The sequence below is a fragment of the Pelobates fuscus genome, chromosome 2 (assembly GCF_036172605.1).
Source record: "Pelobates fuscus isolate aPelFus1 chromosome 2, aPelFus1.pri, whole genome shotgun sequence".
Lineage (NCBI taxonomy): Eukaryota > Metazoa > Chordata > Amphibia > Anura > Pelobatidae > Pelobates > Pelobates fuscus.
In genome coordinates this window covers 121,335,348-121,360,428 of record NC_086318.1, presented here as the reverse complement: position 1 = coordinate 121,360,428, position 25,081 = coordinate 121,335,348, and the positions used below count along the sequence as shown (strand labels likewise).

General features: G+C 43.7%; 1 protein-coding gene across 1 annotated transcript in view; it reads left to right on the top strand.

Annotated features, from left to right (window-relative positions):
• Positions 1 to 25,081, top strand: part of WDR49 (WD repeat domain 49) — a 110,434-nt gene that overhangs the window by 73,955 nt on the left and 11,398 nt on the right. Inside the window, exons 13-15 of the mRNA XM_063441688.1 lie at positions 9,995 to 10,182; positions 10,867 to 11,064; positions 12,075 to 12,250. Coding sequence (XP_063297758.1) covers positions 9,995 to 10,182; positions 10,867 to 11,064; positions 12,075 to 12,250 — 562 coding nt within the window. The remainder of the gene's footprint in view (positions 1 to 9,994; positions 10,183 to 10,866; positions 11,065 to 12,074; positions 12,251 to 25,081) is intronic.

The window sequence follows — 25,081 nt, the reverse complement described above, 5'->3', positions numbered from 1 at the left end:
AACTGAGCTTTAATGTGTCGGGCTCAAAATGGTCCTTGCTAGATATACTGACTCATAAATTGGAGGGAGGAAGAAAAAATGCAAACTTGCCACTTAGTTTGGGTTACCAGAGTGGATACTTCTATATATGAGTCCAAATGTGTGTGCATAAATATGCCTCCATTATTTTAGGATAAAGCCGATTAAGGAGTACATAAGTATGCTATACGAGTTCCACCTAGGACCCAAAGTAAACTCTGTATATACAAGGAAAAAGTAAAAAGATATTATGGATATCGTGATGCTTAGAATGCCCACGGCATATCCATATATAGTATAGCAGTAGTAGAGAAGGATATATATACAGATTTTAGTTGTACCTTCGAGTTGCTAAGTTTGTAATACAAAGTAATATTCTCAATGGCAACAAAGTCTCCAGTACAGAGAAGTCTGCTTGATCAGACCTCCTCAAGTGGCAAAAGTTTGCTCCTATCTATCAATAACATACATAAATAAACATAAGTGCCATAATTATAGTGTCATACTGTGAATTAGTGAAAAAAAGTGTGCTGTCTATAAATAAGACAGACAAAACGCCTGACGCGCGTTTCAGTGCTGTAGCAAGCACCTTCGTCAGAGGCAAATGAGCCGCTGCTCCGGGTATCAAATATATACCCTGTGTATGTATTCCGCTATCCAATAGACGTCCTCTCTCAGTGTGGGGCTTGGCTATTTCTTGGCGCGAAAGTGACTGCCCTATCATTTCAAAGAGTGCGGATAGGGGTGTGGTATGCAAGGTATGTAGCCTGAAATAGGCTCCTCCCACTTTTCTCCGTAATCGGAGCCCGGTCGGGGCTGTCTTCTGCCGCATAGTCGGCATTGCCGAAATGTAAATTAATCTATGTATACAAATAGGCAGTACAAATGTATTCATGTATATAGTAATTCCAAATTTAGTTTAATACGTTATGAATATCGAAATGAGTATACATATATGTGTAACAAACCAACTTCATGTTGTCAATGGAAAAAATTATGCTTGACAAGAATACTTGTCATAACTATGTATATTCCAACAGCTGTACATGAAGGTTGGTAACTATATATATATACCACCTCACATAATGTTAGGGTAATTGGATACTTTATAGGAGAGCAGACTATAAAAACAAAAAGAAAAACAAAAGGGGATACAATGAGACCTAAATATATGGGTCAAATAACATAAAGCATATGTTTTAAGACTACTTGTATGTATTAAAATAGTTGAGTCATGTGTTGCAAGGAGTTATATGCAATATCTAGAGATTTCATAGTGTAAAAATATATATTTTTTAATTTTTTTATATATATTTGTTAGTCAGAGATGAATGGTGTGAATGAGAAGCCCTCATTCAAACCCATCGGTGAAAGGGTTTTCAGTTTGTAGATCCATATGCTCTCTCTTTGCAAGAGTTTTTTATCGAGATCACCCCCCCTCGGTCCAAGTGTGACCTTTTCGATTCCACAAAAACGTATGTTTTGGACACGAGGCCATGCGTTTAGACTGGAAGAAAGAAGATTTCGTCTAAGGCAAAGGAAAGGTTTTTTTACTGTAAGAACAATCAGGATGTGGAATTCTCTGCCTGAAGAAGTGGTTTTATCAGAGTCCATACAGATGTTCAAACAGCTACTAGATGCATACTTGCAAAGACAGAATATTCAAGGATATAATCTTTCAATGTAGGGTAATAACTGCTTGATTCAAGGATAAATCTGACTGCCATTCTGGGGTCAATAAGGAATTTTTTGTCCTAGCTTGTTGCAAAATTGTGCTTCAAACTGGGTTTTTTTTTTTTTTTTTTTTTTTTTTTTTTCTCTTTTGGATCAAAAGCAAAAAACAGGTGTGAGGAAGGCTGAACTTGATGGACGCAAGTCTCTTTTCAGCTATCTAACTATGTAACTATGTAACTATGTAACTATGTTTTGTGCAGAACCTCCATGGTGGAGTTTTAAGTGTTTTGATATAGGGGTATCAACTAGTCTCCTGGGGTTTACTGATGTAATGTGTTCCCGTATCCTTTGTTTAAATGCACGTATGGTCTTGCCAACGTACATTTTTTTACATGAACATGTGAGTAGATATATTAGTCCAGTAGTTTGACAGTTGAAAAAGGTTTTGATCTCAAACTCATTGGTATTCATAGAGTCGGAGATCTTCTTAGACTTACGTAATATAAAGTTACATGCTTTACATCTACCGCATTGGTACGTCCCAGATAATGAGGATTTCAACCATGTAGGTTTGGTAGATGGGGATCGTAGGTGACTTGGGACTAGTATGTCTTTGATATTTCTGCCACGTCTCGCTGTGACTGATGCATATGGTGTAATGACTTTCTGTAGGTGTTGGTCCTGTATAAGGAGTGGCCAGAATCTATTAAGAATCTTAAGTGTTGGATGCCAACCTGCGTCAAAATTACCTATGCATCTTATCAGCTGTTTGTTTTCACTTTCATGTTTTTCTACCAGGAGGGTTTCTCTATCTGTCATTAGTGCTCTTTTATATGCATTTTTCAGGCATCTGTTTGGATAGCCTTTCCTTTTGAACTGTCCTCTCAGGATCTTTGCTTTATTTTGGAAGTCTTCGATGGTGGAGCAATTACGACGTAGGCGTAAGTATTGTCCTACCGGTATCCCTCTTTTTAGAGGGAGTGGATGATAGCTCTCCCAGTTAAGAAGGTTGTTGGTGGAGGTTGGTTTTCTAAAAAGAGTAGTAGTCACTTTCCCCTGGTCAGTGATCGTGATATTAATGTCTAGAAAGTTTATGGACCTGCCGCCCATTTCATAGGTCAGCTTCAAATTTATGTCGTTCTGATTTAAAATATGTACAAATTCCTTGAAGAGGTCAGTGGTGCCAGTCCACACTATTAATATGTCATCGATGTAGCGCTTCCATGTCATGACATATTGGGTATATTCCAATAGAGGTGTACCAAATACAGTATTTTTCTCCCACCAACCCAGGTGGAGGTTAGCATATGAGGGGGCACAAGCCGTCCCCATAGCTGTCCCTCTCACCTGGTGGTAGTACTTCCCCTGGAACATAAAATAATTGTGCGTCAGTACATATCTCATGAGGTCTTGTACAAGTTGATTATGTCTCTCTGAGGTAATTATATTGCTGTCAAGATGAGCCTTCAGATGTGTCAGCCCTATATCGTGTGGAATGGAGCTATACAGCCCCTCCACATCTAAGCTACACAGGATGGCACTTTCAGGTAGATTGATGCCATCAAACGTCTTGAGAGTGTGCTTGGTGTCTCTTAGGTAAGATGGTAAATCCATCACGGTCTTCCTTATGATTTGATCAATGTATAGACTAACATTTTGTGTTAGATTAGAATTGCCGGAGACAATCGGTCTTCCACTCATTGTAGTTTGTTGTTTGTGTATCTTTGGTAATGAGTAGAAAGTTGCGACCACTGGGTTTTTAATGTACATAAAGAGATATTCGTCTTTAGAAATGAGTGACAGGGACATTGCTTCATCCAGAATAGTCTTTAAGTCGACCAGGTACTTCTTTGTGGGATTACCACTCAATAATTCATATGTGTCTACGTCTTGGAGTGTCCTTTGTGCCATCGACACGTATTCCTGTTTATCGAGAATGACCAGGTTTCCACCCTTATCAGAGGGTTTAAGAATAATTTCTTCCATGCTCTGTAGATGTTTTAATGATTTGCGTTCTTGTGGGGTGATGTTGCTATATGGAGAGACCTCAAATTCTCTTTTATCAAGATTTTCAATTTCCTTACATGTTAACTCTACGAATAAATCGATATATTTGAACTCTGCCAGGTATGGTGTAAAAGTACTCCTTTTTTTGAGTTGTGTAAATGGTGCTTGTAGATTTGTTTGTATTTCGTTGTTTGATAAAAGTTCCACCAGTGTATCTAGCAATTCAATGTCAGATGATTGTAGCCCCAAGTTTTTCGCTCTCTTTTCATCTTTAATACGGTGGAATTTATGTAGCGCTAACTTTCTGGCAAAGAGGTGTATGTCTTTGGTCCAGCTGAATTTGTCAAACTCGGGTACTGGGACAAAAGACAATCCACGTAAAAGTACCTGAGTCTCTGATGTAGAGAGTTGGTAATTTGAGAGGTTAATGATCTGGTTAGGGTCTAGTACTTTCTCCTTCGGAATGTGTGGGGAGGTCTGGAGCGGCTCCGTGTCTGGGGAGCTAGGTTGTTCTCCATGCTTGGGTGTCCTAAAAAAGTGACCCCTCTTTTTAGAATACTTCTATTGTTACTTTCTGTATTGTCTCCTTTTGTGTTATCGGATTCAGATCCACTAGTTTCGTACTCTGATGTGGAGATTGTCTCAGAGAAACTTTTCCTCATTCGCTTGCTCTTTCTATACACATTCCCAGATTTAAAGTCCCCGCTGTCTCTAATATATTTCGAATGTTTGCGTATTTTGATGTTCTGTTGATATTTTTCCAGAATGATCTTAAGTTTACTTTCGAGCGGTTGAAAATTAATCTGATCAATCTGTTCCTCCACCTCTTTATTTACTTTTTCTAATCTTTTGGACTCATATTTACATAGAATTTCCATGAATCTCTTGGAGTAGGTCCCTGCTGCTTCTTCCCACTCTTTAGTGAACTCGTCTTCATCTATATGGCTAGCTGGGATATTTTGTACTCTTAACCCTCTTGGTATAAGTTCTTTTTTAAGGTAGTTTTCTAATGATACGATCTCCCATTCCGTTTTGTTTTTTGTTTGGAAAAGATTCGTAAGTCGTTTAAATGATGTCTGTATGTCCCCATTCTGGTTAATGTTTAAATCCTGATCTGAGAATACCTGGTCCGAATTGGTGCACCACCCATCTCTGCTTGATTTATCAAATAAAAAACTTGCCATGACTCAACTATAAGGTACTCTGGTATTGAAACCTATTTAAAGAAACGAAACATGCATGTAACAAGTAAACTTCTACCATGTAGTGCCTGACAATATCGGCTCTACCGGTGTCCATAAACTTGTTTAGTACCTATTAGAGACTCCAGAAATCTCAGGGGGCTTAACCCCAAATCGTATATAGGAAAAACAGATTATGCAGACCACATAACTTGCAAGAAGCAGGTATATGGGCTGCAAAGTGTCTGGAAATCGTCAAGTAATCAAAAATAGTAATGATGTGGAGAAAAAAATAATGATAAAGTCCCCTTTAAATCAAAAATATAATAGTAGCTAAAGAATAGATAGGGTAAATCTAATTCTTCCAAATGATATTCATCTTAAAGTCTATATATACATATCGTATATCCAAGGAACTGAGCTTTAATGTGTCGGGCTCAAAATGGTCCTTGCTAGATATGCTGACTCATAAATTGGAGGGAGGAAGAAAAAATGCAAACTTGCCACTTAGTTTGGGTTACCAGAGTGGATACTTCTATATATGAGTCCAAATGTGTGTGCATAAATATGCCTCCATTATTTTAGGATAAAGCCGATTAAGGAGTACATAAGTATGCTATACGAGTTCCACCTAGGACCCAAAGTAAACTCTGTATATACAAGGAAAAAGTAAAAAGATATTATGGATATCGTGATGCTTAGAATGCCCACGGCATATCCATATATAGTATAGCAGTAGTAGAGAAGGATATATATACAGATTTTAGTTGTACCTTCGAGTTGCTAAGTTTGTAATACAAAGTAATATTCTCAATGGCAACAAAGTCTCCAGTACAGAGAAGTCTGCTTGAGCAGACCTCCTCAAGTGGCAAAAGTTATGTGGTCTGCATAATCTGTTTTTCCTATAGTTTGTTGTCTGTAACAATTCCCAAGTCCTTTTCGTGTGTTGTTATCCCTAATTCGCTTCCATTAAGGGTATACGTTGCTTGTGTATTCTTTACGCCGAAGTGCATAACTTTGCATTTTTCAACATTAAATTTCGTCTGCCATTTGAGTGCCCAGTCCCCCAGACTATCTAAATCCCTCTGCAGCAAAGTAATATCTTGCTCACATTGTATTATTTTACAAAGTTTTGTGTCATCTGCAAACACTGAAACATGACTTTCAATGCTGTCTTCAAGATAATATATAAACATGTTAAATAGAAGGGGTCCCAGAACAGACCCCTGAGGGACACGACTTGCCACCTCTGTCCAGCTTGAAAATTTACCATTAACGACAACTCTTTGTACTCTGTTTTTAAGCCAATGTTCTACCCAAGAACAAGCATTTTAATCTAGACCGATTTCCTTGAGTTTGAACACTAATCTATTGTGTGGAACTGTATCAAATGCCTTTGTAAAATCCAAATAGATCACATCCACTGCAACACCCTGATCTATACTTCTGCTTACTTCTTTGTAGAACGCAATCAAGTTAGTTTGACATGACCTGTGCTTCATAAAACCGTGCTGATTTTTGCTGATAACCATGTTCTTCTCAAGGAATTCTTGAATATTATCCCTTAATAACCTTTCAAATATTTTACCAGCCACAGAAGTTAAGCTCACAGGTCTATAATTTCCAGGCAAGGATTTTGAACCATTTTTGAATATAGGAACCTCATCTGCCTTCCTCCAATCCTCCGGAACACTTCCTGAAAGAAAATAATCTTGAAAGATTAAAAATAAAGGTTCACTTATTTCTACACTTAGTTCCTTAAGTACACGTGGATGGATACCCTGGAGCTTTGTTTATATTAACTTTCTTTAGTTGCTGCAGCACCTTGTCTTGAGTTAACCAATTACAATTATTCTGCAAGTTTTTAGTAGCAATCATTTGCACATCTGTTGCCATGGGTTCTTCCTTAATATATACGGAGGAGAAATAGTTATTTAAAATTCCTGCCTTTTCCTGGTCTTCATTAACTAACACCCCCGTTTCAGTTTATAGTGTACCTACACTTTTATTTTTTTTTTTTTTTAGAATTTATGTACTTAACAATGCTTTGGGGTTGGTTTTGCTCTCTTTAGCTATCATTTTTTCATTTTGAAGTTTAGCAAGTCTAATTGCATTTTTGCACATATTATTTGCTTCCTTATATCTTTTATAAGATGCATCTGATTTGTCCGGTTTAAATGCTTTAAATGCCCTTTTAATCTCTTGTTTTACTTCTCTACTAAGCCACATTGGTTTTAATTTGTTTCTTTTATATTTATTTCCCAATGGTACATACTGAGAAATGTACATTTCTAATATTTGTTGGAAGATGATCCATTTATCCTCAGTGTTCTTTTCACTAAAGAGTTTATGCCAGTCAATATATTGTAAAGATTCCCTTAACTTATTGAAATTGGCCTTTTTAAAATTATATGTTTTATTATACCCCATGCGCTTTTGTTTTTTTGAGTTTATTTCAAAGGACACTATATTGTGTTCACTATTTCCCAAGTGCTCACCTACTTGAATGTTGGTCAAAAGATCAACGTTGTTTGTTAAAACCAGGTCCAGACAAGCGTCCATTCTAGTTGGTGCTTGTTCAAGTTGTGACATGAAGGTGTCATTTAACAAGTTTAAAAACCTAATTCCCTTTGCTGAGCTACTAGTCCCTCTGTCCCAATTTATGTCCGGGTAATTAAAATCTCCAATAATTAAAGTGTTACCCAGATTTGCAGCTTTCTCAATTTGCTCAAACAGCTGTTGTTCCTCGTCAATATTAACATTAGGTGGTTTATAACATATCCCAACCAATAGTTGGTTTCCCTTCTTTTCCCCCAAGCAGATATTTACCCTTAAAGCTTCCACATTTTCCTCATCACATTCCATTTGCTTAAGATTTGGCTTTAAATCATGGTTGACATACAAACATACCCCACCACCCTTCTTGTTTTTCCTATCCTTCCTAAATAACATGTACCCATTTAAGTTAACTGCCCAGTCATGTGTCTCATCCCACCATGTTTCAGTTATGCCTATTATATCATATTGTTTAGTGTATGCTAATGCCTCTAGTTCCCCCATTTTGTTATTTAGGCTCCTTGCATTAGTAAGCATACATTTAATATCATGCGTCACTTGTATATTTTGTGAATTATCAACATTACATAGCTTCTCTGTTCTGAGCTTGCCCCTCCCCCGTCTCCACCCTCCTTATACTGTGCTAAAGCCCATTTCCTTTCTGTCCTATCTCCATTTTGTAGATTGCTATGACCCTCCCCCCTACTACTAGTTTAAAATCTCCTCCAACCTTCTAGCCATCCTATCCCCCAGCACTGCAGACCCTCTCCCGTTTAGGTGCAATCCATCATTACTATAAAGGTTGTACCCAATCGCAAAGTCGGCCCAGTGCTCTAAAAACCCAAAACCCTCCTTCCTGCACCAAGACTTCAGCCACGCATTAACCTCTCTAATCTCCCGCTGCCTTTCCACTGTAGCACATGGCACAGGTAATATCTCAGAGAATACCACCTTGGAGGTCCTTTTCTTAAGTTTATAAAACCGAATTCACAAGGGAGTAGGAGAACAGGGTTAGGTATGCTGAGAAAGAATGAGGAATCAAGAGGATAGGAGAACATTAATTATAATAACATAAATTATTATTTTTTTAATCATAAATTTATATGAAGGAACATTTCAAGCACACTCCAGGCACCAACACAACTTAAGTTAAACAGGCAAACAAGTTTTGTATGTTGCAGCAGCATAAATCTGCCTCTTCAGCTGTACATTCTATTTAAAAACATCCTCTTCCATTTTGAAAGTGCTCAGCCAATGAGAGGCCATTGTGAGCCGAGCTGCTGGCATGACTCTGACACACAGCCAATCACTTTCCTCTTAACTTAAAATGAGAGATGTGAATGTGGGTACTGTCAGGATTACAAATTGATCCAGCACGCAGTACTGTGTCACACCTAGGACTAAGGATAACCGGACCTTAGAATGGCCGGACTTAACGTACCCAAGAATAGTCAAAATACTAGCCGAGGTCAGGGACACAGAATCAGACACAAAGATGGGGGAAAGCCAAAAGTCAAGGATACTAGATATCAAGTCAAAACAAAGCCAAAGTCAAATACCAGAAAATCAAGATCAAGAATGCACTCTCAGATAACCATAGGCATGAAACCACAACAGGGCCATGAGCAAGAGGAGAGTTGGGTTTAAATACTCCTCCTCTGGATCTGATTGGCTGTAACCGGCCTTTGGCCCCAAAAGCAATTACCAGGTGAGCATGATTGCTGTTTAGGTAAAACCTCCTGTGGATTTGATTGGCCATGACCGGCCTTTGACCCCAAAAGTAATTACCAGGTTTCCATGTGCATGATTGCTGCTTGGCACAACTTTTCCTGTCAGGACGGTAATGTTGCTCGGCACAACTTTTCCTGTCAGGACAGTAAATGCCATTAACCAAATTTTTATGTGCGGACGAATACGTGACAGGTACAAACACAGTGAATATGGCTAAAACTTATCAAATGCACTTGTGTTTGAAATGTAGTTGTGTTGATGCTGGAGGGTTGATTTAAAAATCTCCTCTCTAGCATGTAGTGTACCACCTACCCCCTTTCTGTATCCTGCCCTCCTTCCAATGCAATTTGCCTTATTTGAACACTACCCTGAACATGGTTCTCCTCCAGAAGGTCACTGCTATGACACCTTCATTCTCACCACATCCCAAATGGAGGAACATCTGTTACTCCAGTCATATATTGCCATAGCAATGCATGAGAAGTGCTTGCTGGAGTATTATCACAGCAACTACAGCACATGTCTTACAAACTATGTAAACCCTGGTAGATTTTAAAACATCTGTATCCCACATTATGCATAATTAGAAAACTATTTCACAGTGAGTTAAAGAAACAAAGGCGTTTTACAAAATAAAACAGAAATAATTTAGAATAGACACAATGTATATAGAACATAGACAAATAGACAATTATTCAAACTCAGCTATGTCAGGTCTTTTCAATTTAGTGAATGAACTCTAAAGAATGATGTAACGTATAATATAATAAATATTATTGAACACCCGCCATGTTTAGTTTTACATATTTTAAAAACTTATATTATAGGTGGCGCCAACCTGATTTCATGTGGAGGATCTGGGTGTGTTCGATTTTGGAATATATATAAAGGCAGTTTAATTGCAGAATTTGTAGCTCACGAAGGAGCTAGCTTCATCATTATGGCCGTGGATAAATCAAATCAATACATCTTTACAGGGGATCACTGTGGCTGGGTTAAAGTATGGGATATACAGGTGAGTGAAAACAAGGCAGCACTCATATTAAAATGTGTAGAGCAATCATTTCAAGGGGAAAACATGCGTGAACTCAGGGTAGGTTGGTGTCTCACAAATAAATGTATCGATGATCAACCATGTTGTATATAAATTGAATTTCTTTAATATTGCCTGTGGGCATTAGTGAGCACGCCTAAATACGCATAATGTCTTACTATAGCATTTTGATTTGATAGATATTAATGTGATTATTTGTGTTACGTCATTAAATGATATGTAAACTATGATATAACACATTTATAAATGATCTTGAAATATCAAGAATCAATACTGTTTAAACATCTGTATTGACGGTGATTTTGGATCACCAGCAAAAACATGTGTGAGGAAGGCTGAACTTGATGGACGCAAGTCTCTTTTAGCTATGTAACCATGTAACTATGATGGATGTAAGGGCGTTAGAAATGAAAATTTAAAGCTTGTAGATATTTTTCTGTTTTACGTAACAATACAGCAACATTGTCACTTTTGAGTATTTCGTAAATATAAAATATTTATTAAAAATTATAATTTTCCATCCCAGTCAAAACGTAGCATAATACAAAGTATCATTCTACTTTTCACCTATGTTAATGACTGAATAAAGGAAATGACTGCGGTCGATGTCATTAAAATGTGCCATGTGATTTTTATCTGCAATAGGAGTACTGCATTGATCATGTTGAAACGATGATTACTGAGCCTCCTCACTTGGTGGCATCATTCCAGCCTCATAGTGACTGTATTACACATCTGGAAACCTGCACACACACCAAATATCTGCTGATAATCTCCGCGTCTGCAGACTGCAGTATATGTGTCAGCGATGTCTATGGAACTACCATTGGAATATTTGGACAGGTAAAGATGGATTCACTTTGATGTGGACGTTCTGTTTTGAAACTGGTCTGATTTCTTGTTACTAATATGGCAGTCTAAATAAAAGACGAGATAATTTTGCACCAAAACAGTATAGACAAAGTATAGTTACAAATATATATAAAAATCCAATATATAAAAAAATCCAATATAAAAACTAATAATAAGAAGTCCAATAAAATTCCCAATAAAACGTGCCAGAAGATATAGCCTCAAATATGTCCGGAATTATTCTTCTAAAACAGTGTCAGATCAGGGTATTCATCCGTATGTAAAAACAAAAGGAAAAGCTAATCGTGCAATATATCCCAGAGATAGATAATGTCAGTATAAAAAGTCTAATATAGTCCTACTCCCGTTTTTAAGAGCTTATAAGAGCTTATAACCCCCATTTACCCCATTTACAATCCCCATTTAGGGATTCGTGATCATATGTTGTTAGGTAGATGTTTTGTCAATATTTAGACCATAAAAGAAAGTTAAAAGAGACAACAATAGTGCTCACTGTGTAAAAAAATGCCAGGAGAATGAAATAATAAATGGTTACTCACATTTAGTAGAGCAGACAAACTGCTCACTGTATAGGGCGTCCATATCAAAGCCAAGAGGCCTAATATGTATGTATTAGACCATGACAGTGTCATTAACACAAACGTAATTTGAAAGCCTACTATACGCCAGCCTAGTGCCTTATATTACTTGGAAGTTAAACTAATCTCTGCCACCTGAATTTGGTCTTTAATGCTATACATGGTTCAGCATTTGAATGACAGTTGTTTGTGTCTATTCTATATTGATGATCACATTACCTATATCATGTTATCACTGCAGCTCTGACTTTAGACATTGTTAACATTTCATTATAAAACTGAAAAACAAAACGAGTTTATTGGTGATCCATATACTTCATGTACTGCCAACAGTTCTGTGCTTCTTTCTACCCAATCACGCAAAACATGGCCTATATATAATGCTTGCCTATTGTTGTTTAGGAGGATCATTGGAGTTTGGAGAATTACGTGCCTCTACATGTACCTAACAATGTATTAGAAAATCCAGAGGAGAAACTGATTGGATCTAGAGACATTCAAACGGAAGGTTCAGATCCTCCGCTATCATTACACTTTGACAACCATCTTACAGAAGATAAAGATGAACTGCCCTTTGAGTAGGTTACAACTGATTTTATTCTATTATTTAATTAAAATTTCATTATTAGGTGATTATCTGCATCTGTGAATATCCATATATGCAGTAGGTTAATAAAGCAATATTATAGGAGAAGGATATGAAAGATAAAAAAAAAAAACATTAAATTGCTGGAAGGAAGTTGGTTGTCCTTGACACTTTGCTGTAAAGGGAAATATCAGTAGGCAATATAAAGTCAGTAGAAACCCACAATTAACCTGCTCTACCCATGAATTAGATAGTGGCTCTAAATAACTCACCAGGCAGAAAATCAATACATTGTCTGGATGTGCAGTGAAGGGCTGTCTGTGTCAAACACGTGCCTCAGTAAAGTTGTTAAAACAAATTTCAAGGTAATAGAATATAACAATCACTGATAATCATCTCCAGTCAAATAAGCTGAAAAAGGCAGCAGAAATAAGCAAATATAATCAAGATTGTGAATAATATCAACCTACTGAAGATGTATTTGGCTGTAAACACCTAGTCATCTTTTTTATGTGCTCATAAGTACTTAATAATAGGCCTATCAGAAGAAGGGAAGAATAGGTACTTATAAGAAACGGTAGACATGTATGTGTTGTAAGATTCAAAAATAAGTTTGAAAATGTTCCTTATTCATATATTAGTAGCAGCAAAAATTCTGGTAACCAAATATTGGAAACAAGATATAATGCCTAATTGGTTTCTAATTAAAGAGCAATTATTATTCCAGTTAAAAATGGAAAGAGGTTTAAAGGACCACTATAGGCACCCAGACCACTTCAGCTTAATGAAGTGGTCTGGGTGCCAGGTCCACCTAGGATTAACCCTGCCTTCTGTTTACCTATGGGTTAATCCAGCCTCTAGTGGCTGTCTCATTGACAGCCGCTAGAGGCGCTTCCGCGCTTCTCACTGTGATTTTCACAGTGAGAAGACGTCAGCGTCCATAGGAAAGCATTGAGAATGCTTTCCTGTGGACTGGCTGAATGCACGCGCATGGGCATTCAGCCGATGACGGCAGAAGAGGGAGGAGACTCCCCAGCGCCGAGGGAGCCCGGTGCTGGAAAAAAGGTAAGGGATTAACCTCTTCCTCTCCCTTCAGCCAGGCGGGAGGAGGGCCCTGAGGGTGGGTGCACCCTCAGGGCACTATAGTGCCAGGAAAACGAGTTTGTTTTCCTGGCACTATAGTGGTCCTTTAATAAAGCAATTGGATAAAACTAAGAAAGATATTGATATTGATGAATGGATTAAAAAGACCACTTATGCTTGAGATACCTATTTGGAGTAGTGTATGTTTTTCAGAATAATTGTGGAGGTTAAAGCTTTTTTTTTTTTTTTTTTCAATTCTTTATTTTATTGAGGCATGTGATTATAGGGGTACAGAAAAAAGAGAGGGAGACTTTCAAGAGTTGTACAGGTTAGGGTCGTCGTAACATATTGTCAAAGTCTCCTATGATTATCAACCTCTTTTTATATATAATACAGTTTAGACAGTGCGTTTTGTCTAGGCGCTCTTCATTCATGCATGCTATGGCTAATAAAAGTGTATACATGCTTAGTTAAACATTCTTTACGTTACAACAGGTTAATAGCAGGCATAATGTAATACTAGTGAGAGTAGCTAGTTCCAAACCATGTTTTGTATATTGTTGTTGCTTATCTCGGAGTACTTCTATATTGCTCAACAGGAGAACTAGGTTGTGGGCAGCACAGATCATGCTTATTTGTAACGGGAGCTGTATAGTCAAAGTAGAACCCCTTGAATGCACGTGGCTTACAGGCAAGATTATGAGCACTCAGTGCAGTAAAATATCTTCATTTAGCAGTGGTCTTTTAGTTGGGCCGGTTTTAGACACAGGTTTGCATGAAGTTGCAGGATAGTTATCGCAGAACAGGAGGGAGAATTTAACGAATATAGTAGCAGTGACCTAAAGACTCATTCAGGCTTATGTGGTATCATTGTCTGTGTGCTACTTCTGAGTAGGAATAAATTTTTAATCTGACTAGTCAACAGACCCTACAGAGTTTAAAAAAATATAACAGAATTAAAAATATGAAAGAAAATACAGAAAAAACAGCAGTAAGATTATTTGTGCAGGTGGTACAGGTTGTCACATTCGCCACAACAGCGTCTTTTATAGGTTCACTTGAGTTAAATAGTGGCACGAGCATTCGCACTTTTATATATTTATAACACATTAGGTCAATGGTATGCTGTGTGCACGTCTGTGCGCTAATTAGGAGGATCTCAGGTATATATCGGGTTCATGTGCACACGTCTAAGCATGAAGAGTAACGACCAGGTTACTGGGACTGCATAACAGTGTTGATGGAGGTGTAAATACAATAAGAGGGGGATTAATGAGGATTAACATAAGTTAGTTAACAGGAAGAATACGTGTTTTGTGGTACTGAAGAAAGACTGTGTTGGCACATATATAGGTATGGTGGATTCGAGTGGTGCTCGCGGCAGATCTATCTCCGAGTACTGAGAGTGGTCAGGGTCATCTCGCGGGGACCGGGGGTAGGGATTCGGCTGCGCAGTGCTGGGCCGAGTGGGAGAGCAGAGTGCTCCTATAACTAGCGGCCACCGCGATGACCTCCTATGGCGGGTAATTTTAGGTAGTAGGTGCTAGTTGGCTTGCGACTATGATGCGTGTGGGGCTGGGTAGTTTGTCATCCCCTTGCTGGCGCATATGCCGTTCCTTGGGGTGAGAGAATAGTTGTGGATTGGGTTCACTAGGGTGCGTTGAGGGGAGTGCCGCTCATTAACCCCTGAGCAATGAGGGGGGGGGGGACACATAGTTAGTGTCTTCAAAGGTATGGTATGTTACACAGCGCGGTCAGTATGGAAAGCTAAACCAACAGAAAAATAGTTTAAAAAAAAACATAAAACAAAACACGAACACAGTATAACTATGAACTGGTAGGTTATTTGGGACAATAGGCCCATGTAAAGATCCCTTCTGTGTGTTCTTTCCGTCCTCAGCCGGTATCAGCAGCGGCTCTTGGGGTGAAAGGTACCACCCTGGTAACGTCCCATGAGCTGTGTGGACCGCTTCCTGGGCCTGTGGACGAGGTAAGGCTCAGTTTCTGGAGGAACTCCTCAGATTCGTCTGCAGAGGCGAGTGGGTAGGTGCGGCCTCCTTTGGTGGCTTGGAGAGTCCGTGAGGGGCCCCATTTGTACTTGATGCCCGCTGATCGTAAGGCCTGGGTGACATGTTGAATGGACCTTCTCCATTGTAGCGTTGATCTACATAAGTCCTGTAAAAATAGCAGTTGCATATCCTCAAAGTCATAAGGCGTTTTGTTCTTCACCGCCTCCTGGACCGCCACCCTGTCCCGGCTCAGCACGAAGCGTATTAGCACGTCGCAGGTAGCTCCCGCCGGCGCCCTGGTAGATTTTGCTAGGCGAAAGCAGCCATCCAACTGTATGGTTTTCGCTGAGCGTTGCGGCATTAGAGAGGCGAAAAGGCGCCTGAGAAAGTGTGGCATCTCGTGGTCGTCTACCGTTTCAGCAATACCTCTAATTTTGAGGTTGTTGCGCCTTCGGTTATCTTCCATGGTGTCCATTTTGATCTGTAATGCCTTGTGGGCCGCCTGGAGGCTTCGGATGTGCTCGAGGCTGTTTTCCTGTTGGTGGGCCACTGTGGAGAGGTGTTCTTCTGTTGCCCCTACTCGGGCCGTGACCACCGCGATATCTTCGCGTATAATATCAAGGTCAGCATTAAAGAAGGCTCGAATATTGTTTATGAGGCCCTTTATGTCTCCTTTGGTGGCTGGGGCGGATAGGTCCTCTGTTGGTGGTGTGGATATATGGCCCATAGTGTGGGGGATCTTGTCCAGGGCATCCATGTCTTCCTCCTCGGAGGAGGTATAGGGAGAGTCGGGTGGCGCCGCCATTTTAGGTTTAGGCCTCTGTTGCAGGAGGACCCCAATGTCGCGGGAGCTTACCCCGTTCAGGGTTTTCTGCTTTTTCGTTTTCTTACCCATGTCGGGCAGTGTTGTTAGGCTTGTTGTCTGGCTGGATCGGGCTGTTGAACGCCTTGCTTTGTATATCTGCGGATTATACGACGGGAGCTCAGCCGCCATGCGTCCGCTCCCTTCGGTGTCCAGGCCACGCCCCCCTAAAGCTTTTTCATCTCGATTTGACCCCCTAAATTAATATAAGATATACCGTAACTATATATTTTCAATTGTTTTTCTTTTTTTTGTTTTATTACACAAAGTGAATAACCAATGGAGGACTTAAAATAGAAACTCATCGCTTAATACTTGTGTGTATGTGTTAAAAGTTAACAGATGGTACACATATTTAGGATATGTTCATTGTCATGTTAAGTTTATGTCATTTTATGGAATATTTAAAATTTAATAAAAATAATTGTACAAAAATAAATTTCAAAAACATGGGGTTTGTATCCACCTCATTTACTTTTATGAATGTCAGTGCAGGAATAGTACCATAATTTAGTGCCCCAATCTGACATTAGATTGATCAAATGTTAAAGCTCAATTGACTGGATCCTAGTGTGCTGAAATTTGACCTTGCACCACTATAATACTATTAACTAACTGGTATAATTTTGTTTTAGTTCTGAGCAGTAAAAGTTTATGAAAAGAGAAAAATTGCTTCATAAGGAAACCATATAAATTGTAATGCAATTTGCCAACACAGGATAGGGGCCACTTGTCAGGTCACATTTTATTAGTGATATTGCAGAAGGTCTTGATAGTAAGGTATGTATTTTTGCTGATGATACACAAATTTTAACAGGGTTAAAGTTTCCAGGAGGGATAAGCCAAATGGCAAATGATTTAGGTAAACTAGAAAAATGGTCAGAGTTGTGACAACTGACATTTAATATGGATAAGTGCAAGATAATGCATCTTGGATGTAAAAACCCAAGGGCAGAGTATAGAATATTTGATAGAATCCTAACTTAAACATCTGAGGAAAGGGATTTAGGGGTGATCATTTCTGATGACTTAAAGGTAGGCAGACAATGTTATAGAGCAGCAGGAAATGCTAGCAGAATGCTTGTTTGTATAGGGAGAGGTATTGGCAGTAGAGATGTCCCGAATAGTTCGCCAGCGAATAGTTCCTGGCAAACATCGCTTGTTCGCGTTCGCCACGGCGGGCAAACATATGCGATGTTCGGTCCACCCCCTATTCGTCATCATTGAGTAAACTTTGACCCTGTACCTCACAGTCAGCAGACACATTCCAGCCAATAAGCAGCAGACCCTCCCTCCCAGACCCTCCCACCTCCTGGACAGCATCCATTTTAGATTAATTCTGAAGCTACATTCTTAGTCATCCTTAGAGAGGAGGGACAGTGTGCTGCTGCTGATTTAATAGGGAAATCGATAGCTAGGCTAGTGTAATCAGTGTCCACTACAGTCCTGAAGGACTCATCTGATCTCTGCTGTAAGGACAGCACCCCAAAATGCCCTTTTTAGGGCTAGAACATCAGTCTGCTTTTTTTTCTGTGTAATCTAATTGCAGTTGCCTGCCTGCCAGCGTGTGTGTCAGGCTCACAGCGTATACTGTGCCCACTTGCCCAGTGCCACCACTCATATCTGGTGTCACAATAGCTTGCATTTAAAAAAACAAAACACTTTTTTGACTGTAACATAATAGCGGTCAGTTTCCTTCACACGTGTGCGTTTCAGGGCCTGCCAGGGCACAGTGTCACACCAGTGCAACTCATATCTGGTGTAACATTAGTGTACATTTAAAAAAAAAAATAAAAAACTAGAAATTTTGACTGTAATAGATTGAATAGCAGTTAGTTGTCTGCAAGCGTTTGTGTCAGGTCTACAGCGTCTACTCTGCCAACTTCTGCCAGTGCACAGTGCCACTCATAACTGTTGTCACAGTAGCTTGCACGCATAGTACCACTAATCGAAAAAAAATGACAGGCAGAGGCAGGCCACCCCGCAGGGGCCGTCGTGGTCGTGGTGCTGTGATTCCCTTTGGCCCTAGAATAATGCCCAGTGTTCAGAGGCCACGTACCCTGTTGTATGTGGCTGGGTGGAGGAAGAGACCTTCAATTACATCAGTGAGGACAAGGAACGGGACATGGCTAGCTTGGTATCCAACCTTGTTCAAATGGGGAGTTTGCGGTTGTGCAAATGGACTGTTTGCAGTTGTTTGCAGTGCGTTAAACGGGGAGTTTGGTCTGTCACTGTGAAGCGGGCGTAACCCTTACACTACCTGATCGATACAACATCATACCTGATGTTTTAAAGCACGTTATTCCAAACAATTTAGGAATGTTAGGTGATTTATGCCCTTAATGGATTAAACCAGACTCTGCATCAACTATGTAATTTTCTGTCAAATCTGCCTTGTATATACACTTCCTATTTGCCTTATGTCTCTACAAGTGCATTAAACTGGTTTGTCTATAATTAATTGTGTGTATTGATTTCATGTAATAATAGATTATGAGAATGTGTTGTAACACAAGGATGGGAACATGATGTTCCCTTCGGCTTCAACCTTCTATAGATCAATAGTTTAACCAGTTTCCATTTTTATTCATTCATTTATTGTAAGGGTGGGCTTTTTGTACTTCAAAAATCTGAGTGAAACTATATGTTTAAGCCATAGGCGTGCGCAGCCTATTGCATTAGGGTGTGCACCCTCAAGCACAAGCACACGCGGCGTGTGTATATATATATATATATATATATATATATATATACACATATATACACACACACACAAAGCTGTGTGTGTGCTGTGTGAGGGTGCTGTTAGTGTGATGTGTGTGTGTGCTGGTAGTGTACTATGTGGGTGAGGGTGTTTGTGTGTGCGTGCTTGTGAGGGTGCTGTGAATGTACTGTGTGTCAGGGTGCTGTTTGTGTGTGTGTGTGTGTGTGTGTGCACTTGTGAGGGTGCTGTAAATGTACTGTGTGTCAGGGTGCTGTTTGTGTGTGAGGGTACTGGTAGTGTTTTGTGTGTGTGTGTTTGTTAGGGTCCTGTTTGTGTTTGTGAGGGTGCTGTGTGTGTGGGTGCTGTGTGTGTGTGTGGGTGCTGTATGTGTGTGTGGGTGCTGTATGTGTGTGGGTGCTGTGTGTCTGTGGGTGCTGTGTGTCTGTGGGTGCTGTATGTGTGTAGGTGCTGTATGTGTGTGGGTGCTGTGTGTGTGTGGGTGCTGTGTGTCTGTGGGTGCTGTATGTGTGTAGGTGCTGTGTATGTCTGTGGGTGCTGTGTAGGTCTGTGGGTGCTGTGTATGTCTGTGGGTGTGCTGTGTATGTCTGTGGGTGTGCTGTGTATGTCTGTGGGTGTGCTGTGTATGTCTGTGGGTGTGCTGTGTATGTGTATGTGTGTGGGTGCTGTGTATGTGTGTGTCATGCCTTAATTATAATATCCTCTTACTTCCTGGTTCCACGGAGCTTAGCCACACCTCTTTATGACACGGTCTCCCTATTTAATCTGACCGCACCAGCTGATCGACGCTGGATTAATGAACTACGTTCCGTACTCACGAACCGGCTGCAACATCGTTGTGAAAGCCCTCTATTACCGGACCGGACTGGAAGACTTCAAGTTCCCTTCACCTTTCCTCATCCACGACTAAAAGCTGAACTCTCTCCATTTAGGATAAACCACCTCTGAGGAGATCTCGGGAACCAGTGTTCTATGTGCCGGAAGCTAAGTAAAACCTCTGTGATAAGCGTTGCATCTCAAAGCTGTTATTTCCTGTCTCCAAGGTCCTTCGTTAAAACAAACTCGTTACAGCTAACTTCAACTCATACTTTGTCTCAGTTAGCTGCATCTGTCTTACTTCAGTTAAAGTCTATGGAACAGCTATTGTAACTTCTTATCACCTAATTAATTAATACTACTAAAGGACTCTTTCTGATTCAGTCACCGTTTACTACTTAAAGCTACAGTGCATATAATTGTGGACTTCAGTCACCGTTTACTACTTAAAGCTACAGTGCATATAATTGTGGACTTCAGTTATCGTTTACTACTTAAAGCTACAGTGCATATAATTGTGGACTTCAGTTATCGTTTACTACTTAAAGCTACAGTGCATATAATTGTGGACTTCAGTTATCGTTTACTATTAAAACTACAGTGCATATAATTGTGGACTTCAGTTATCGTTTACTACTTAAAGCTACAGTACCTGTAAATTGGAATTAAAGTCAATACCTTTTACTTTTTATAATAAATATTCAACCTATAAGAAATCTGCAGTTGTGTTCCTTCATAACAAATGTTTAGACGTGACAGTGTGTGGGTGCTGTGTATGTCTGTGGGTGCTGTGTGTGGGTGCTGTGTATGTCTGTGGGTGCTGTGTGTGGGTGCTGTGTATGTCTGTGGGTGCTGTGTATGTCTGTGGGTGTGCTGTGTATGTCTGTGGGTGTGCTGTGTATGTCTGTGGGTGTGCTGTGTATGTGTATGTGTGTGGGTGCTGTGTATGTGTGTAGGTGCTGTGTATGTCTGTGGGTGCTGTGTGTGGGTGCTGTGTATGTCTGTGGGTGCTGTGGATGTGTGTGGGTGCTGTGTATGTCTGTGGGTGCTGTGGATGTCTGTGGGTGCTGTTTATGTCTGTGGGTGCTGTGTGTGGGTGCTGTGTATGTCTGTGGGTGCTGTGTATGTCTGTGGGTGCTGTGTGTGGGTGCTGTGTATGTCTGTGGGTGCTGTGTATGTGTGTGTGTGGGTGCTGTGTATGTCTGTGGGTGCTGTGTGTGGGTGCTGTGTATGTCTGTGGGTGCTGTGTATGTCTGTGGGTGCTGTGTATGTCTGTGGGTGCTGTGTGTGGGTGCTGTGTATGTCTGTGGGTGCTGTGTATGTGTGTGTGGGTGCTGTGTATGTGTGTGTGTGTGCTATGTATGTGTGTGTGTGTGTGCTGTGTATGTGTGTATGTGTGTGAGTGATTGTAGGGGGTGGAGGTGGGGGTACATTACTAAATATCCCCCCTCCCTTCTTACTTTATGTGGGGAGGGGGGATTCTTGTTCCTTGTCCCTGGTGGTCCAGTGGAGGTGGAGGCAGATCAGTTATCCCCCTCCCTTCTTACCTTATGCCTGGGAGGGGGGATCCTGCTGCTGCTGCCATCCCTGGTGGTCCAGAGGAGAGTGAACTCTAGCCCCGCAGGGCTAGAGTTCACTCACGTGAGATCTGAGCGTTGCCGCGGCAACGCTCAGATCTCGCGAGAGGAACCCGGCGGAGCTGCTGGCAATAGCTCCCCGGGTCCTCTCCTGCCTCCCTCACTGCCTGTGAGCCGGTGAGGGGAGGCTGAGAGCAGAGCCGGCGCTCGGATAGCGCCGGCTCTGCATGAGCCGACAGGGGAGATCCTGAGATCTCCCCTGCCGGTCTCAATGCATAGGCGTGCCGCGGGGATTAGGGTGTGCCCAGGCACACCCGGCACACCCCGTGCGCACGCCTATGGTTTAAGCAGAGGCGGCTCTAGACTTTATGAGGCCTTAGGCGAAACGCAAACATGAGGCCCCACTAACAAAAAAAAGTGTCACATATACACATTGATGCACTGTCTACCTGTGTATGTGCCTGAGAGTGTGTCTGACAAAGAGTATCCTTGTGTGTGTGAATATATGTCTCTGAACATGTTTGCGTTTTTGTCTGAGACCCTATGTGTATGGGGTAGCTGCTTGAAGTGTGTTGTGTGTATGGGGGGGGGGAGAGGCGGGTGATGGTGAGAGGGGGGTGATGGTGAGAGGGGGGTTGATGGTGAGGGGGGGTTGATGGTGAGAGGGAGAGGGAGAGGGGGGTGATGGTGAGAGGGAGAGGGGGGGTGATGGTGGGAGGGGGGGTGATGGTGAGAGGGAGGGGGGTGATGGTGAGAGGCAGGGGGGGGTGATGGTGAGAGGGAGGGGGGGTGATGGTGAGAGGGAGGGGGGGTGATGGTGAGAGGGAGGGGGGGTGATGGTGAGAGGGAGGGGGGGTGATGGTGAGGGGGGGGTGATGGTGAGAGGGAGGGGGGGTGATGGTGAGAGGGAGGGGGGGTGATGGGGAGGGGGGGTGATGGTGAGAGGGAGAGGGGGGGTGATGGTGAGAGGGAGAGGGGGGGTGATGGCGAGAGGGAGAGGGGGGGTGATGGCGAGAGGGAGAGGGGGTGATGGCGAGAGGGAGAGGGGGGGTGATGGCGAGAGGGAGAGGGGGGTGATGGCGAGAGGGAGAGGGGGGTGATGGCGAGAGGGAGAGGGGGGTGATGGTGAGAGGGAGACGGGGGTGATGGTGAGAGGGAGACGGGGGTGATGGTGAGAGGTGGGTGATGGTGAGAGGGGGGGTGATGGTGAGAGGGGGGGTGATGGTGAGAGGGAGGGGGGTGATGGTGAGAGGGAGGGGGGTGATGGTGAGAGGGAGGGGGGGTGATGGTGAGAGGGAGAGGGTGAGTGATGGTGAGAGGGAGAGGGGGGGTGATGGTGAGAGGGAGAGGGGGGTGATGGTGAGAGGGAGAGGGGGGGTGATGGTGAGAGGGAGAGGGGGGGTGATGGTGAGAGGGAGAGGGGGGTGATGGTGAGAGGGAGCGGTGGGTTGATGGTGAGAGGGAGCGGGGGGTTGATGGTGAGAGGGAGCGGGGGGTTGATGGTGAGAGGGAGCGGGGGGTTGATGGTGAGAGGGAGCGGGGGGGTTGATGGTGAGAGGGAGCGGGGGGTTGATGGTGAGAGGGAGCGGGGGGTTGATGGTGAGAGGGAGGGTAATGGTAATGTGAGAGTGAGAGGGGGTAATGTGAGAGTGAGAGGGGGGATAATGTGAGAGTGAGAGGGGGGATAATGTGAGAGTGAGAGGGGAGATAATGTGAGAGTGAGAGGGGGGATAATGTGAGAGTGAGAGGGGGGATAATGTGTGAGTGAAAGGGGGGTGAGGCTGAGGGTGGTGGGGGGGTGATGCTGAGGGTGGTGGTGGGGGGTGATGCTGAGGGGGGTGGTGGGGGGTGATGCTGAGGATGGTGGGGGGTGATGCTGAGGGTGGTGGGGGGTGATGCTGAGGGTGGTGGGGTGGTGATGCTGAGGGTGGTGGGGTGGTGATGCTGGGGGTGGTGATGCTGAGGGTGGTGGGGGTGGTGATGCTGAGGGTGGTGGGGGTGGTGAGGCTGAGGGTGGTGAGGGGTGTGATGCTGAGGGTGGTGAGGGGTGTGATGCTGAGGGTGGTGGGTGGTGAGGCTGAGGGTGGTGAGGGGTGTGATGCTGAGGGTGGTGAGGGGTGTGATGCTGAGGGTGGTGGGGGGTGATGCTGAGGGTGGTGGGGGTGAGGCTGAGGGTGGTGGGGGTGATGGTGAGGGTGGTGGGGGTGATGGTGAGGGTGGTGGGGGGTGGTGAGGCTGAGGGTGGTGGGGGGTGGTGAGGCTGAGGGTGGTGGGGGGTGAGGCTGGTGGGGGGAGGTGATGCTGAGGGTGGTGGGGGGTGATGCTGAGGGTGGTGGGGGGTGATGCTGAGGGTGATGCTGACGGTGGTGGGGTGATGGTGAGGGGGTGAGGGGGGTGAGGGGGGTGATGGTGAGGGGGTGAGGGGGTGAGGGTGGTGAGGCTGAGGGTGGTGGGGGTGAGGCTGAGGGGGATGATGCTGAGGGGGGGTGGGGGGCGAGGCTGAGGGGGGTGGTGGTGAGGGTGGTGGGGGCTAGGGGTGGTGGGGGGTGATGGTGAGGGTGGTGGGGGCTAGGGGTGGTGAGGCTGAGGGTGGTGGGGGTGAGGCTGAGGGTGGTGGGGGTAGTGGTGAGGGTCGTGGGGGCTAGGGGTGGTGGGGGTGATGGTGAGGGTGGTGGGGGCTAGGGGTGGTGAGGCTGAGGGTGGTGGGGGGTGATGCTGAGGGGGGCTGGGGGTGAGACTGAGGGGGGTGATGCTGAGGGTGGTGGGGGTGGTGGTGGGGGGTGATGGTGAGGGTGGTGGGGGCTAGGGGTGGTGAGGCTGAGGGTGGTGGGGGTGATGGTGGTGGAGGTGGTGAGGCTGAGGGTGGTGGTGGGGGGATGGAGAGGCTGGGGGTAAGGCTGAGTGTGGTGATGCTGACTGGGGGGGTGAGGCTGAGTGTGTTGGGGGGTGATGGGGTGGGAGAGCCTACCTTGATTTCCCTGGTGGTCCAGTGGGCTCCCTGGTGGTCCGGTGGCCGCTGCTCTCGGTCTGCAGAGCTGCAGACCGAGTAGTCTCGCGAGATTTCAGAGCGTTGCCGTGGTAACCCGCGGCAACGCTCTGATTGGCCAATTCTCGCGAGTCACATGGTCTGCAGCTCTGCACACTGCGGAGCTGCAGACCAGTGTCTGCGATGGTGGCCGGGCAGCCAGGAGGGGCCTCGCACCCGGCGGCATACCGGGCAAGCCGCCGGGCCCCCTCCTGGTGTCAGGTCCTCGGTCACTGACCGAGGACCTGACACACTCTGCCAACAGGCGGTTTAGGCGGCCACGAGGCCCCCGCCAGCGCGAGGCCTCAGGCGGCCGCCTAAACCGTCTAATTAGAGAGCCGCCTCTGTGTTTAAGGGAGACTATAGTCACCCAGACCACTTCAGCTCAATGGAGTGGTCTGGGTGCCAGGTCCCTCTAGGGTTAACCCTGCCTGCTGTAAACATAGCAGTTTCAGAGAAACTGCTATGTTTACATTTGGTGTTAAGCCAGCCTCTAGTGTCTGTCTTCCATCACGCAGAGCGTCCATAGGAAAGCATTGAAAAATGCTTTCCTATGGACACTTTGAATGCGCGCGCGTCACTGTCGCGCATGTGCATTCCGCTCCGCTGACGTCAGACGGGGGAACTGATGTCGGCAGGGGAGGAGAGGTCACCAGCGCCGAGGGAGCCCGGCGGTGGAAGAAGGTGAGTAACTGAAGGGGTTTTAACACCTTCAGCACCACTGGAGGG